Genomic DNA, 17,839 nt, shown 5'->3' with positions numbered 1-17,839 from the left:
ATATAAAACTGTAACATAATAAACAACCAAATAGGAACAAAAGGAAATTAGAATTGAAAAAAAAATGGGAAGCAGATGTGGCTCAAGTGGTAAGGCCTCTGCCTACCATATAGGAGGACCCGGGTTGGATCCCTGGAGCTCCTGGTGAAAAAAAAGAGAAACTGTGCCTGTGTGGTAAGTTGAGTACTTGTGTGAGTGCCCATGTGGCAAGCTGAGTGCCCACATGGTGAGCCGAGTGCCTGTGTGAGTCAGTGCCTGCATGGTGAGCCAGTGCCCACGCAAGTGAGTCACACAGCAAATGACACAACAAAAGAGAGATGAAGGGGAGAATCAAGGTGAAGTGCGCAGAGACTAGGAACTGAGGTGGCGCAATTGACAGGGAACGTCTCTTCACATCAGAGCTTCCCAGGATTGAATCCTGGTCAATCCTAGAGGAGAAAGATTAAGTAGAAAAGACAAAAAAGAAAAACAGATATGCAAGATCACACAGCAGCGAATAGACACAGAGAGCAAAAATAGTAGGGTGGGGGTGGGAAGAAAAAAATATTTAAAAACAAAACAGAATGAAACAAAAAAAAGTGTTGCAACAAATGGAAAATATATAACTAAAATGTCATAATTCTTCTCTGAAGACCATATGACTACATAATGAAAAAACACACATGAAATTATGTTACATTTTTAAAAGCACAGCCTATCACAAAATTGCATATACACTATTATATGTAGGTTTCCAACTGCCCTTAAATCAAAATCCTAACCTCTTAACATGACTTTCATGCAAAAAAAGTTTCCCCAAGTTGATTAAGACACTGATTTGTCCATTCATTCATTCATTCATTCATTCAATAAATATGCATGCTTGTTATAAGCCAGAAAAATGCTGAGTGTTCACTCTTTAATGATATGGAACACAGTGTGGTATTCAGAATCCCATCACCACTACATATTTTGCACATAGCATGCACTGACCTTCCAACTTAAAACAGATAATGGATCCCTGATGTCTGCCAAATAAATTAATATTTAAGGTTCTGTACAATCTGGCATCACATGTTCTTTTTTCAGCCTTATCTTCCGAATGGTACTTTTTAAAAATTTCTAAAATTAAGTAGCCTTTTCAACACTGTCCTGTTTTAGAAGCTTTCTGGAGACATTTTCATCTCACTAAAAGGTAATCCAAAATATCTTTTCTTCATATAAAATTTTGTTAAATACAGGAACATCATCATTGTCCTATTTCAATGTTTCTAAATGAATTAAAGCAAGTTAACAGGTTTATAAACTGAATAATCTTTTACTGATAAATATGCGCAGTTAACAACTGTGTGGTATGTATGAGCCTCTGAAACTTAAGGAAAAACTAAAATTATCTTGAGTATAGAAGCTTGTGAAAAGACATTTGTAAAGTCAAATTATTATAATGAAGACCCTCATAATAATACTCATTTATTGTCTATAAATACAATTCTTTTGTAGAATCTGTCCTATTTCATTTTCCAATTCTTTCTGGACAAATGTAGTTCAAAGCTTTATGGGAAAAAAACATGATCAGTAGGCTTGAAATACTATAAAAACAAAAACAGAACTAAGTGAATTTTTGAAAAAAATATTTTCTTTAATAAAACACTTACCTTACTACCCCCTGCCTGCAAGAAGCAAGAGGGAAAAATGGGGAAACATAAATGAAAATTGATGATGAATTACTTGTAGCACTTTAGTAAATAGAATAAAGGCAATATGTCAACAGAATTCTACAGAAATACAAAAATACCTAAATTTCATATCACAATGTTTTGCATACTTTTATTTATAAAATAATACCTTTCAGGGAAATTTTGACTGACAACTAACTGCTTTAAAAATGCAAGATTTTATTATAAAAATCTTACGGAAAATGAAAATCATAAAATTACTAAAACTTTTAAGAAAAAAATCCACAAAAAGTTACCAATCAAATACATTAAAATTATCAACTGTCATCAGAAACATTTCCTTTTAAGTAGATAAGATACTTAACAAATATCTTTTAATTTGTTTATGAAATGTTTTGTTTCACATTTGATGACAAGAAATATTTTATTTAAAGTATGAAAACATCTACACAGACCATATTATCTTCTCACAAAAACCATTAAAAATTGGTAAAAAAAAAATTCCTCAATTTTTACCTCCTTTAATTCCATCATTTTGTGAAAATAAAATATTCTAAATATTGAAAGACTTCATTTCTTAACCTTGCCATCTAACAGTAGAAGTATTGTAGCAACAAAAAAGATTCCTAACTACAAGTCACATTAATGACTTCTGCCTCATCATTTTCCAAATATTTTAGTAGAGTTGAAATCATAAAATAAATTAGGAACAAAATGTAAAATAATTGATAATCTTTTTAAAAGTTAGCTTTAAGAAATGCAATGAACTGCAAAGATAACAATGATCACACTGTTAACCATTTTTCAGAACTTGGGAACTTGGCAATTAAGAAGAAATTTAAATTTGAGTGTTTTATTACAAAATTTATTATAAAATTAGGTCACATTTTCTTATATACCAAATATATCTGATAAATGATAATTTTTTCCTTAAAAAACTATATAACAAATGAAAGTGACTTGTGCGATGTCTAGAGTTCCTTCCTTCCCTATAGAACATTTTTCCACATTTCATTGCATGTGAGATATAGTATAATTTCCTTTAAATAATATTAAGAACAAAATAGCAAATATTCTAATTAGGAATATCTACATCTGAATACTTATATGTATTTCTCTAACTAATAAAAGTAGTGTTCATTACTTTGTGAATATTTAATTTCAGAAATAATGTTTCAGTATTAGCTAGGTACCTCCTCAGGGTACTCTGTGTTTCATTCCAAGAGAGAGGTGTCCTTCATGAAGACCTACTATCTAAATTATTTGCATAAATTATTTCATTTATACCTTGAAATATGCTATAAATTAAGGATTATAATGTTGTTTTACCACTGAGGAAACTGACGATTAGAGAAAATGAATACTCTTTTCAAGGTTACACAACTGGTAAATTATAAAAGTGAGTGTTTTAAACCATTTGTCTGACTCCCAAAGAATATTGCCCTGTGCATAGTATGGTATCGTCTTTTTTCAAGTCTCTTCAATCTTGACTCTTATACAAATACTTAGATATGGTAAGCTCAGCTTTCTGAAAATATATTTCCAACGTAACACTTTGCCCCTTTATATCTGACGGCAAAACGAAAATCACTCCTCAATTTCCTTCCCCTGGCACCTGGAAGGGGATCTAGGGGACCCACCTCCTAGAACTTCCCTTGGAATGTTGGGGCCAGCTAATTCAACCGAATCTTAGTTCTCCCTTTCTACATTACTAACTTATATCTCAACCCTTCTAACTCCATCCCTTTCCCTGAATATTGTATCCTGAATATTTCCCTATCCCTCTGCTAATGCTTTTTTGGTAATTAAAGTTTTTTTGGTGGTATCATTTCTACCTAGATTCGTTCCAAGAGTATTCAGCACTACCCTCCCTGACTGTCCCTTCACTTGAATTTTCTGCAAATCCTGCTCAGCTGTGAATGAATCAATTCATTTTTAACTTCTCCTTGAAATACTTTTACAACTTTTCATAAGAAAATTCTTGCACAGCTTTCTACAGAAGAGGTCACTGGTGTTTCCAACTCTCTGTTTCTCATTGCTGTTTTGGATAATTTTTCCTTCATCATTTCTTAAAATCCCTTCACTTCCGAAACTCATACCATTGATCCATATGCCTTATAATTTCTTAAAGCATCAGGTTCACAAACTCAGAGACTTAGATAAAATTTCTCTCTCCTCATAAAACTGCTTTTGCATATGCTCTTATTTTAACTCCCCCCCACCCCCTCCTTTTAAGGAGGCACTGTGGATTGAACCTGGGACCTAGTACATGGGAAGAAGGCACTCAAACCAGAGTTTACACCTGCTCCCCTTAACCTTATTTCTGATTGGCTAATTCTAAACAAAGACCATAATTCCCATTATAGATGAGTTATACCTCACATTGCATTTTCTGGAAACTTTTTTGGAATAAAGATTATCTATCCTTGCTTAAAGGCACAAGGATATACAGGCTCTTTTGAAATTAATCATACCTCTGCTCACATGCTTACTAAAAAGCACTTGGTATTGGATTAATTTTTATTATCTCCTCTAACCCCATCACATATATTTATAAAAGTTAACAAGTAAGATTACTTTAATCATATAGACTTTACATATAGCATCATTCCCTAAACTACTTTAAAGGATAATGTCATCACCAAAAAATATTTAAGGACAAATATGTTTTCAGAATGATGCTGAGAACTGTATAAAGCAATAGGATACCACTGTTACTTAGTTTTTGAACAAAAATCCGTTTGACTAAACAAAAACTCAAGTTTTAATAGCAATATATTTTCCTTCATCTAATTTTAAATAGTTACCTCTCATCCATTGAGAGTTCTTTTTGTTGCAAATGGGGTTTGATTCCAAACATTGGGCGGATATTTGTTGATAAGGCTTTGATGGTATAACTCATTTCATTCTCCTTTGTAACATCACTGTCATAGCCTACCATCAAAACACAAGAATTATTCTCTACGAGATAACTGAGGAGGGTCAATTATGGTCTTACAAATTGGATTTAAGGATGTTCAACAAAATGAAATAAGTAAATAATATAATAGCCAAGTTATGAAACAATATGTAGCAAGCCAAAATGATGTAGAAGAATATTTAATGATATATAATGATGTTTTCAAAGCATTATTAAGTGATAAAAGCAAGCTACAATAAATAAGTTCAATTTTATCCCATTTCTGTTAAAAAATCAATGAAGATAAATGCACATATCTAAGGAGATACCCAAAAAGTTAACAGAGGTTACCTCAGAGCGGTCAAATTATGGATGCTGTGTTTATTTTTTATTGCCAAATGAACTTTCGAATTTTCCTAAAATGAGCTGGTATTACTGATATATTAGGAAAAAAATTAAAATTCTTTCAAAGTATTAAGTTTAATAATATAAACTACTTGAGAAAATAATAAAAAACCTTTTTGAGTACTTATTTAACATGTGATGGTTTTACACTTGTAAATGAAGGATATCTAACTCATCAATACATGCCAGCCTATTTTTCTTGAGTCACAAAACCAATTCTGGTGTTAAAAACACTAAAACCACAATTACTCAAACTTTACTATTACTCATTTAAACATATGCAGTTTAATTCAGTTGTGCTAATTGTTTCTATGTTATTGTTAAAATAGAATAATTAAAAATGACATACCCCCATCTTCTTCAGAATCTATATCAGATTCTTCACTATCACAAGGTCTTTTTTCTCGGTAGCCCTCAATTTCATTTGTCCAAACCATCAAAGACATATCTGCACCTCCTAGGGTAACCAACATGCTATCATCATAAGTCCAGCGAACATTTGTGACATGTGTACTATGGGCCACATACCTCTTAAACTTTCCAAATTCTCCCTAAAGTTGAAAAGAAAAATTCAAACTTCTAAGAAATTTCATTGAAAAATACCTGTTATAACTCTAAACTTCTTTTATTCCATTCTTAATATACGATTAGATATTAATAATTAAAAATGCAACTTGTAAACAAATATGAAGAAATACTAAAATTCACTAAAATAACAATAACAATTCCCAAACATGGTGAGGACAGGATAAACTGGTAGTTTCACACATTGCTAGTAATATGTTCATACTTCTTTTGGAAACCATCTTGATACCCTGCATTAAAAGCATTAAAATATTCTTACCTTTGACTCACCAATCTCCTTTCTAGCAATCTATACTAAGAAAACACTATGTGTACAAAAAATATTTACCATAGCAGGTACTTATAGCAGTGAAAGATTTAAAACACCTTAATTGTTCAAGTGAGTAATAGTTAACTACAGTGTATATCTATAGAACAGTGTATATTTATGGAAAAAAACAACAATGGCTATACAGATATTACTGTGGGAAATAGACACAGTAACTGAGACTATCAGGATCTAAATGCCTACATATAGCATGGCTATCTAGAACAAGTAATTATCAATCATGTTGATATATATCATGTAAATATCTTTCACTGAAATTCATTAGTGCTTTCATTTATAAACACTACACAAAGGAGTATATCTTCCTTTTAAATATCAAGAAAATCCAAGTTATGGAAATCGGCAACTTCATAATCTAGAAAACTAGCATTACCAAGTTATGTAAGTAAATTTCAGATCAATGTATCATAAGTAGGTTTAGGTAGACATCTTTTCAAGGGTGTTGAAATAAGGGAAATAAATAAACAAAAAAGAGTGGTAACTAAATCAGTGAACTCCCTGGGAATGAAGACTCTTAATAAAGTTAGCTGAAACAGGAGGGGAATCTGTCATTGAAGCACTGCAGTGAGGTAAAGACAGAATCTGTAGATCAATATTTTAGAACATATTACCAGTGCATTTATACCATCTGGAAGGCTGGGAGTAAAGTTTCTGACCTTATTTTTTTATTTGAACACATTCTTATCAACTAAGATTCTATCACTTGTGTGTAAAAAAGATATCTGTGGAGTATTTTCTTGGGTATCTGAATTATGAGAATTTTTAAACTTGGGTTTCATTTCAATGCTGATCCAAAATTATTAATGTGAACAGCCACTTAAGACCACCATGACATGCATACCATAATATCATTTCCATGCCCTAGTTCAGACTTAAGTTTATCATCTTATTATTGCCAGATTATACTATATAACCTAATTTATGACATGTTAATAAGAAATAAACACATCTAGACTTGCTTCATGAGTTTTATTTTTGTTCTAAGAGACAATTAAATGATCTCCTGGCCTGCAAACAATAGTTTCTCAATAGTTTGAATAGAGAAAAGTGGTAAGTGAATTGAGTCACCACCCAGCACCCAGTAGCATAGGTATGTAGCACTACAAAGAATCTATACAGTTTGGGTTCAGCAAAATAACCTCATTCATCACATTAATGTTGTTTATTTTTATTTTATAGGTGTTGTACGGTTTTTATATTTAAATAGTTTAAACATTTTAAATTTATAAGCTTTAAATTTAAATAGTTTCTGTCAATGGTAAATATTCAATCGAAAGAATATAAATATGTGAGTCCATACTAGGGATAAAAGGAATGTTTCTTTTAAAAGGGTGATTTATGTTATTCAAGACTGAGAAACACTGTACAATATAATATATAATTTAATGCATGGAATAAAAAACAGAATAGGAAATAGACTTATGAATCTTTTATTTTAGAACAATGAAATGCTATGAAAGGCATTACCTTAACCATTTTCATAATTATTATCTTTAAGAAAATTAAAGAAAAACACATACTTTAGTGGGATATTTAAATAACTTCACAAATCCCAAATCATCCCCAGTAGCTAGGACCATTTTGTCACTGGTAAGGCAAGAGGCAGTTACATCTGTGACTTCTCCAATTATTGGCCAAATTCCCTCACAACATAAACCAAGAACACTTGTCCATGATGCCCAACCAATTTTTTCTACCTAGAAAAGAAAAAAATGCCGTAAGTGTGTAATAGTTACACCTAAAAAATTAACAACAAAGATCTGAAATATTTCTTTGTAGTCAGGTGTCCCAAAGTTTTTAAATAAAAACTTAAATTATAAAAGGTTACTGCTATTATAAATAGTCATCTGAGAATGGGTAGGTATTATTTAGAAAACCTTCCATAACTATTTGGAACTGGTGAGGTCTTTTGTTTCATTTAATTAAAACTTGAAATAAACAATTATATATTTTGCTCTAGACTTAAGACTCAAATTGAAAATATCTTTTATGTGATTATTTTATATTTGTTAGAAAAAGAAAAACTAAAAAATAATGTATATATCTCTTTCTAACTCAAACCTAGACAACCAGTTATCTTGGTTTTGTGGCTTCTCCCAGGGTCTTCCAGTTCCTATAGAGAAAATTTAGTAACATTATTCAGATTTACTTATTATGTATTCAGTGTGTGTGCTAGATGCTGGGTGTATAATGATAATAAGTAAGACCATTTCTGCCCTTAGCATAATCAAGAAACTTATTCTTAGGCTTCATGTCTAAATATACACTGATACATTATAAGCATGTTTTCCAATTAACCATTACTGAAAATTATGAACTTTTACTTTCTGTTCTTTCCTTATAAAGCCACTTTCATGTTAAATTTGTCAAGCTTTTCTTAGTCTACATAAAAAATTTTTGCTAATACTGTAAGGCACAAAAACTGAAAAATATTTTCGTTTTTTTTTTAATCTGGTATTTGTCTTGGGCATATGGGTTCCAACAGATTAGGCAGACAAGAAATATGCCAGTCTTAGATGGCATGTCTTTCTATTTGCTATTGTATGCTTTTGTCATTTAAGGAAACTAACTTGAGCATAGCTAGACACATAAGTAATTTATTCCTTTTCTTTAAACAGTGTTTCTTCCTTTACCCATCTATGTATTCTGGCCCAATAAAATAAACACACCCAAAGAATATTCATAATTCAAATAATTTGAGATGAGACTTCATATGTAACTAAAGGATGAAGGGTAGGCATCAGTTTTCCAACCATTCTTACTCATATAAACAATGCTACATACAAGCACCACTATCTTCCTACCTCCGCACTGGGAATTGTTTGTTTTTTCCCTCTGGGAGCTTCAAAGAATAACTGTTCTTTAGCACCAGTGTTGACCTGTAAAAGCTTTCCTTTAAAAATAAAAATAAATATACATACATATATAAAATATATATAAATACATATACAATTAGTTATGGTGTTTAAATTTCATGGGAAAAATTAAGCTTAAATATAAAAACCATTTTCCTCAGCAGTCAAAATATACTAAGAGCATTTCATTTTCTTAATCTCCATATAATTAAGTAATCAAATTAAAAAATGGTTTAATTTTTGTTCATGTATAAACATAAGCTCTATTTCTATTGTTATGCACATGCAAAAAAAAACCTAGCAAAAAATGACGAAGCATTTTTTTAAAAGTAATGTAGATATCTTGTTTATATCTGGGAGAACTTTAATTTACAATACTAGATTTATATAGATAAATGACACCATAAAATCCTTAAAAAGGGAGGATTTAAAATATTTAATATTTATCCAAGCTTATTCAATACTGTCATATGTCAAGCATTTTGCAAAAAAAGCAAAGATACTCATTAAACTCTGTATTTTACAGAATTATGACTATTATTAGGGAATGTATTTGCATTTTATATCTGACAACAGGAAAATGACTTTAAAATCCTCTTTAAAATTTCTACTGCCCAAATTTGAAATTACTACTTATTTTAAATTATCTGACAAAATCCAGGACATTACTATGGCTAAAAGTTAGCTATATACACATTTTAAAAATTACACAATACTGTCATCATTTACTGTACCATCATTTGAATGACAATAAGTACAGTACTTAAAAATCTAAACTCTATAGTGTTTGGCCTTTAGACATAAAGTAGTGGAAAGTGATTTTATAAAACATATGTTTTTCACAACGCTTTTGAACTCATCTATTGAATCACTTTTCTGCTTTAGTAAAAAGCTATATTAAATCAAATGAAACATTTATAAATATTAGGTTATTTAAATTCTTACCTCTAACATCCCAATCAATATGGGTTATGTAACTGGTAGCGCCTTTGCATATTCCTACTCGTTTACTACTCATTACATTGTATATATCTATAAAGCTGTCATGGGATGCTACAGCTACGTATTTCCCAGAACCTATAACAGAAATATATTCACTTGACATTTTCTACCTTTGGAAATATTTTTTATTCTTTGCGACTAGAGCTAATTCGGTTTTAATGTTTTTTTGAGAAACCTTAGGTGTTTCATAAATTATATAATAAGACAGATGTGTCAAATGACATGTTAGTAGATATTTTTCAAGTATATTATAATCAAAATCTAAATAGTTTATTTTAGTGAAGTAGTTCAGTGGAAAGCAGATATCAAAAATTCTATGCAATGTAATTTTTTTCTTAGTTTTTAAAAATATATATATTTTTTATTTATTTTTAAAAAGTACATAGATCACATAAAATGTTACATTAGAAAAATATAGGAGATTCCCATATACCCCACTCCCCCCATCCCCCACTCTTCCCACATCAACAATTTCTTTCATTAGTGAGGAACATTCATTGCATTTGATGAATACATTTTGGAGCACTGCTACACAACATAAATTATAGTTTACATGGTTGTTTACACTCTCTCCCAGTCCAGTCAGTGGGTTATGACAGGATATATATAATGTCCTGCATCTGTCCCTGCAATATCATTCAGGACAACTCCATGTCCTGAACATGCAATGAAATTTTGATACACTTTCCATTTAGCCAACAAGCAAACAAAAAGACTCCTCTGAATGTAGAAAAAAAGGAACTAAACTAACATAAGTAAATTTTGCTTTCACGTTTTTACATTAAAATAGGTTCCTCAGTAGATACTGAATACTTGGAAACTGATGAAGTAAAATTACCATAATTTCAAAAGCACAAAGAATATAATGAAAACAGTCATCCAACCCCTTTCCTGTTATAAGTGAGGAAACTGAAGCTCAAAGACATACCTTGGCTTAAATCACACAGAAAATTTAGTGACAGAGTTGGCATGAAGCCAGATAATTTTGCTATTACTCTAGCCTGGAGTAATCATCATACTACCTTGTCTAGTCAAAAATGTAAAATTCTCAGCTAAAAGAATAGTTTATAAAATTACACTTCAACAGATTTTACTGACTGCCATATTCAAGTTAATAATCAAAGAAAATTTCATGGAATCTTACCAGGAGAAAATCGAATATCTGAAATAATATCTTTTCTGTGGTGAAAAGATACAAGATCTTCTAGAGTATCTGCATTTGCCATTAGGAAACTTCCATCACTGAGACCTACAGCTAAAGCTTTACCATCAGGAGAAAAACAGCAACACCTCCCACCTAAAAGGAAAACAAAGGATGCATCAGGAAGTTTAATTTTTATATTAAATATATATACACACTCACACACACATACACACACACACATATATATAAAGCATGTGTTTAAAGAGCCTTTAATTTTAAACAGAATTCTTTTCTTTTTTTTTTTTTTAGGAGGTACTGGGGATTGAACCCAGGACCTCATACATGGGAGGCATGCACTCAAGCATATGGATGAGCTACATCCACTCCCCTGTGAGAGTTGGCTTTTTCATTTGTTTGTTTTTAGGAGGTAATGGGGACTGAACCCCAGGTCCTCATACGTGGAAAAAGGCTCTCAACCCCTTAACTATTAATATATCCACCAACCCCCCCCCCCCCCATATTTCTTATGGTCTCATATCACCTTAAAAAGAAGAGATAGAGGTAATAAAGTTTTCTTTTGAAATCAGTGGTATGGAATTGTAATAATAGATAGAAACCCTTCCCTCTTCTGCCTATAACAAAACAAGTACTGACACTAACTTCAAAAGAAACTAAGTTAATGAAAAAGAATGAGAGATTGTAACTAACATAAAAAGCCAATGAAACATGTGGAGGTTTTCTGGGGGAAAGGGGTTTTGCTACCTTTGTAGTTTCTATCCAAGAAAGTAGAAATATAAGAAATGAGGCCATGTTTGTAAAATCCTTTTTTTAAAAAAAAACTAAAATCTGACAGTAAGCAATTATTAGTTTAAGGTAGGAAGATCTAACTATCAAAGTAAGTTTCAAAACAGCACATAGAGAAATAATGATTTTAATATTAATTTAAAAAAATAAGGGTTAGTGTTGCATTAGCACACACAAAAATAGCAAGGGATATAGCAGGCATATTTAAGCCCTACGGGGTTTTTTTTGTTTTTTGTTTTTTGTATCTTGCATGAAATTTGGGGGTCGGTGGGGGTTAGGGTAGGACTGTTACAGAGTAAAGTTATAGCTGGGATTGAGAATAAGTTGTCATTGGTAATGACGAAATCTAGATGTTGTTTCTGAGATTTGAAAACATATTTTAACACCATAATTAAGCAAAGGAGTGGGTTAGGGTTAATGAGAGAATCATTAAATATTTCAGAATGTGTTCATCATTGAAGCTATAAAAGGATTAATTTCAAAGTTTTGACCAGTTTAAGGACTAACAGGTAAAACATAATTGGAAAGATTTTTTTGGAAAAAAATCTAAACACTAAAAAGGAATGATTAAAGCATATTATTTTATTCATGAAATAAATACTTATGAATTACTTTTACTCTGCCAGGCATCATGCAAAGCAATGGAGCAACAGAACACAGTCCCAGATCTCTAGGATATATTCTCAAGGAGGGAACTAAACATATATATATATGTATATAAATACAACTATATACACAAATATATATGTATACAAAATTATCGGGAGTGATGAACTACATTAAAAAAAAAAAAGACAAAGCAAGAAAAGTGAGGGGTGGAGTGGGGTGGGGAGAGAGGAGTTATTTTTAAGATAGAGTATCCAAGGAAAGGCTCTGAGAAGGTGTCATCAGATTGAATAAACCAGAGGACCTGAGGGGAAGAGCATCCAGCAGAGGAAAGAGCAAGTGAAAATGCCCTGAGGTAGAAATGAGTTTGGCATATTTGTGGAACAGCAAGAAGGTCAGAATGCCTAGGGTGGAGTGGGCTAAGAGGAAAGAAATAGGAGAGGTTGGTAAGGTAGGCAGGAGCCAAATTCTACAGGGTCTTTGAGGACAAAATCAAATTTAAATTGTATTCTGAATGAAATGAAGAGTCCCTTGAGGGTTTTGATCAGGGAAGTGATAAAGTTTCTTTAAAAAGATCCTCCTGGCTGATGAGATGTGAAGAGGCTGTTAATGGGGTTGTGGGGGGTAAAAAGAAGCAGAGAGAGAGCAATTAGGAGGGTATTGCATTAGTCGATTTTGAGATGTAGTAGAGCAGAGTGGTTGAGTGCTGGCTCTAGGGCTAAATAGTCTCCATTCAAATCTTGATTCTGCCCCTGACTAGATGAGTGGCTATGGCCAAGTTACTCAATTTCTCTGTTCTTCTGGGATTTTTTTTCCATCTATAAAATGGGGCTAATAGTACCTGCACCCCACATCATTGCTTTGAAGATTAAATGTAAAGTTCCTGTAACAGTGCCTGGCATAAATAAGCACTCATTAAAGGAGCTGCCATCATCTCATCTTTATCATTATTTAGTTCTGGAGTAGGATGGCAGCAGTAGAGGTGATAAAAGTGGTAAGATTTGGATATATTTTGAAGAGAGAACTGGCAGGATTTTGACCAACTGTATGCGGAATAAGAGAAAAAATAAAAGTCAAGGCAAGGCTATGCTTTTTTTTTTTAAGATTCATTTTATTTATTTCTCTCCCCTTACCTCCATCCCCCCCATTGTCTGCTGTCATGTCCATTCGCTGTGTGTTCTTCTGTGTCTGCTTTCATTCTCGGCAGCACCAGGAATCTGCGTCTCTTTTTGGTTGTGTCATCTTGCTGCTCAGCTCTCCATGTATGCAGCGCCATTCCTGGGCGGGCTGCATTTTGGGCAGGGTGGTTCTCCTTGCAGGGCACGTTCCTGGCGTGTGGGGCTTCCCTATATGGGGGACACCTCTGCATGGCATGACATTCCTTGTGCATGGCAGCACTACACATGGGCCAGCTGACCACAAAGGCCAGGAAGCCCTGGGTTCGAACCCTGGACCTCCCATGTGGTAGCTGGATGCTCTATCAGTTGAGCCACATCTGCTTCCCAAGGTTATGCTTTTGACCTGGGTTATTGCTTGAATGGGGATGCTATTTACTGGGACAGGAAAGACTAGAAGGGGTACAAATGTTTGGTTTTGTACCCATTTGGTTAAGGATAGCTACAAGAAATTCAAGTGAAGACTTTAAGAGCCAGTCTGATATATTAATACTTTTCTTATGCTCCAGGGAGAATGGGCTAGAGAGATAAATATGGGAGGCAGCAGGCTATAGATGGTAGTTACAGCCATGAAACTGGATAACACAATAAAGTTGTCATTAACGTACTACCTCTCAGCTCCAAATCCACTCTTCTTTTTCCTGCTTTGTGATGCTGGAGTTGGACTCTGTAGACATTTTTCTTGTGCCAGCTGACTTGATTCTGGCCAATAGAGGGTGCTAGAGGCCAAATTAAGAGGATGGGATTTTTCTTCCTTCTAGTGTGCTTACAGTCAAGGGTGGATGGATGGGGGGCTGGGGATGGAGGTAATTTCTCTGCCACCATAGCAGAGGATTTCATAGATTAGCTGTAGCCCATTTCTCTGGCAAATTTCGTTAGCTCTGGCAGGTAGTGTTTTACTGCCACACTTTCTCCAAAGAGATCTGAATTTCAGCCCAGGGGAGGAGGAAGAGGACCCATTCTCTAAGTTCCTTCCTTGTTCACAGTCCTTCAGACCTATGGGTGAGAGCTACTTTCTGAAGCTGCTACTTATATACCCCTTAGGATCCTTTTTTATCCCTTTTATTAGTTAGCCACATTTTATTAGTTAACACTTCTTCATATTACATTTTTCCTTTTCAGATTACCTGGATAGTTTCTCTTTTCTTTCCCCCTCCCCTCCTCCCCGTCCTGCTGTTTTTTCTGTGTCTATTCGCTGTATGATCTTCTGTATCTATTTCTTTTTGGTCTTCTCTTCTCATCTTCTCTAGGATTCAGAGAGATTTGATCCTGGGAACCTCGGATGTGGAGAGAGGTTCCCTGTCAATTATGCCACCTCAGTTCCTGGTTTCTGGTGCACTTCACCTTGACTCTCCCCTTCATCTCTCTTTTGCTGCTTCATCATCTTGCTGTACGACTCACTTGTATAGGTACTGGCTCACCACGTGGGCACTTGTGTGTGGGCACTGGCTCTCGGCTTTCTCTTCTTCTTTTTCACCAGGAAGTCCCAGGGATCGAATCTGGATCCTCCCATATGGTAGGTGGAGGCCTTATCACTTGAGCCACAAAGGCTTCCCATATGTCTTTTGACTGATCTAGAATTGGTATCATAGAGGTACCAAGAGACAGACCATCAAAAATGAGATTTCTGGAATTGGTTGAGTCATGCCCTTGGGCTTGAGCAAAAGGCTGAGCCCTTGTTAATGGGCAACAGGATGCTAGTATAGTAATCCAAGTAACACAGTGACGTCACTATTATTCAAGTTATCACCTGTGGTTAATTGTGACAAAGTATCTACTGAAGTAAGTACCTGGGGAGCTTAATAGATTACTGGCCTTGACCACTAGTGCATTAGTGATGACTACAGGACTTTAATGTACAAGAGATTCCACTCAGTACACTAGAACATTTACAGAAAGAAATAACAAGCTCAGGTCCTTAAATTTAGCACAAGTCATGGTCTGAGTACAAGAGATCTTCCATGGCAACCCTAAACGAATCACTGACATTTTATCATCATGGGCCAGTATTACTGAGAAATAAATACAAAATTTAATTTTGTGGGTTGCAAATTTTTACAATGTCAATTAAATTCACAACCTCATCAAATTTCTTCCATGAAAGTTAGGGCATTGATTAGGAAGGAATGGAACTTAAACTTGGAATAGGGACCACTGGTTGGACTTAGAAGAAACTGGGAATCTTGAACTTCTGAATTACTCAGAAATAGCAAATTATTCTGAAAAACAAACAGCTTTCTCTCCTGTGTCTGAAAAGACTAATCTTCTGGGGGCAGTTGTTTCATAGGTGGATGCTCATCTTTCTGACTAGATACATAACTTGCACCAAATCTCAGCATGTTCTAGGGAAGAAGGCAGCAAACTCTTTCTTAAAGAACCAGACAATATTTTCAGCTTTGCTAGCCCTATGGTCTCTGCCATTGGTTCCTGCCATCAACTTAACTCTGCCATTGTAGTGTGAAAGCAGTCCTAGACAAAACATAAATGAATATGCATGTCTGTGTTCCAATAAAACTTTATTTACAAAATCATGTGATTTGGGATGGATTTGATCCAGGAGCCGACCCTTGATATTGAGAGAAGAAATCAAAAGCTTAGGGAGGTAAGAATGTTGGAATAGATTTATCATTTACAATCTGCACAACACCTACCATCTATACCATCCAAGAAAATAGTCCTTTGAGAAATACATTAATAAGGGCACCATCTTCATCCTTGAAAAGCTCTCTGACTTTTTTTTATGAGGTCAGGAACAACCATGGGAAATGTTGGCATTGATATGGGCTCCCTGATTTCAACAGGGATAATTGTGGATAATCCTAATCCAGGAATAAAACTGTGCTGCAGCTCTTAACTGTCAAAGACAAGGCAGATGTTTTTACCAAAAAAGGCAGCAGGGTATAATAAAGTTCTATCCATGGGGATTTTCTGTTGCTGCCAATTAATCATGGTGTCTCTAGGAATGAAACAGATGGGTAACTGACTAGATTATTATTTGATATACATAATAGAAAAAACAGCTCTGGTTACCAAAAACTTGACTTGAAGCACTATAATGAAGAGTAATAAGACTCTCAACCAGTTTCCAGACCTAAGCCAGTTCATCTACTTAGAAACCCTTGACTGAAGGGAAGTCCAGGTCCCACTGAAGAAGGACCCTGCAGCACTGTCACAAGTATATATATAATGTAAATCTTCCTCCAAGGACCTGTGGCCAATTACTAGGATGACTGTGAACTTGGGAAAAGGAAACATACAAAACTTTTAGGAATTACTTGAGATGGGCTCTAAACTCACACAAACGCCTGGGGACACAAAATGCTTATGGTAATCAGGTGACAGACAGAGTCACAGGTTTGAATCACAAATGAGCCCAGGTGGTCTGTGTACCCTATGCAATTCCCGAAAATATAATTGGAATAGATACACTTGGCAGCTAGCAGAATCCTCCATAACGGCTCTACAAAGTATGGGTTAAGGGTCATTATAACAGGAAGGACTAAATGGAAGTCCCTGGGACTTCTCCTCCCAACTCAAGACAGTAAACTAGAAGCAATACTGCAAGTCCAAAAATTGCAAAAATCAGTGACCAAAGACCTGAAATATGCAGGGATGGAATACTCATCATATTACCATTTCAACTTGCCTGTTTGGTCACTGCTGAACTCAGATGGATCTTAGATAATAAATGTGGATAATATTAATTTAATCAGGTGGTAACTCCACTTAAAGCTGTTCTTCCTGATATTACTATCTTTACTGGAACAAATTAACATGGCCCCTAGCATTTGGTATACAGCTATTGCCCTAGCTAATGCTTCTCTCTCCACATCAATTTGCAAGGACTATCAGAACTGGTTTTCTTTTACCTGGCTTGTATCTGTGTATACCTTCAAAACATTGCCTCAGGGCTATTTCAACTCTCTTGCTCCCTGCCACAAAATAGTTCACAAAGACCCTGATCGTTTTGATATTCCACAAAGCATCTTAATGGTCCACTATATTGATGACATAATGCTGACTGGATCTAGGGAGCAGGAAGCAACAAATATTTTAGATGTCTTAGTAAGATGTATGTCAATCAAGAGAGTCGCAGATAAAACCCACAAAAATTCAGAGGCCTGCCACCTCACTGAAGTTTCTAGAGGTCTATGATCTGGAGTATCCTAAAATATCCCCTCCACAGTGAAAGGCAAATTGCTGTACCTACCATCAGCTACCATGAAAAAAGTGAGCAAAACACCTGATAGGACTTTTTAAGAGCAACATAGACCACACTTGCATGAGCTGCCTTTACCCATCTACCAACCCAGTGGAGGGCAGAGCAAGAGAAGGCAGGCTCCTCTTCCACTTGGAACTTCTGCTCCAGCAGATCCAATGA

General features: G+C 34.4%; 1 protein-coding gene across 3 annotated transcripts in view; it reads right to left on the bottom strand.

Moving 5' to 3' along the window:
• The window catches only part of EML5 (EMAP like 5), a 196,511-nt gene that overhangs the window by 39,356 nt on the left and 139,316 nt on the right, over positions 1 to 17,839 (bottom strand). For all 3 annotated transcript variants that reach the window (XM_058292607.2, XM_071213731.1, XM_071213730.1), the window contains exons 22-27: positions 10,874 to 11,026; positions 9,673 to 9,804; positions 8,677 to 8,765; positions 7,393 to 7,569; positions 5,309 to 5,510; positions 4,463 to 4,589 (exon numbers count right to left, since the gene is read on the bottom strand). In XM_058292607.2, coding sequence (XP_058148590.1) covers positions 4,463 to 4,589; positions 5,309 to 5,510; positions 7,393 to 7,569; positions 8,677 to 8,765; positions 9,673 to 9,804; positions 10,874 to 11,026 — 880 coding nt within the window. The remainder of the gene's footprint in view (positions 1 to 4,462; positions 4,590 to 5,308; positions 5,511 to 7,392; positions 7,570 to 8,676; positions 8,766 to 9,672; positions 9,805 to 10,873; positions 11,027 to 17,839) is intronic.

The sequence above is a fragment of the Dasypus novemcinctus genome, chromosome 3 (assembly GCF_030445035.2).
Source record: "Dasypus novemcinctus isolate mDasNov1 chromosome 3, mDasNov1.1.hap2, whole genome shotgun sequence".
Classification (NCBI taxonomy): Eukaryota; Metazoa; Chordata; class Mammalia; order Cingulata; family Dasypodidae; genus Dasypus; species Dasypus novemcinctus.
This window is presented reverse-complemented; position numbering and strand designations above follow the sequence as displayed.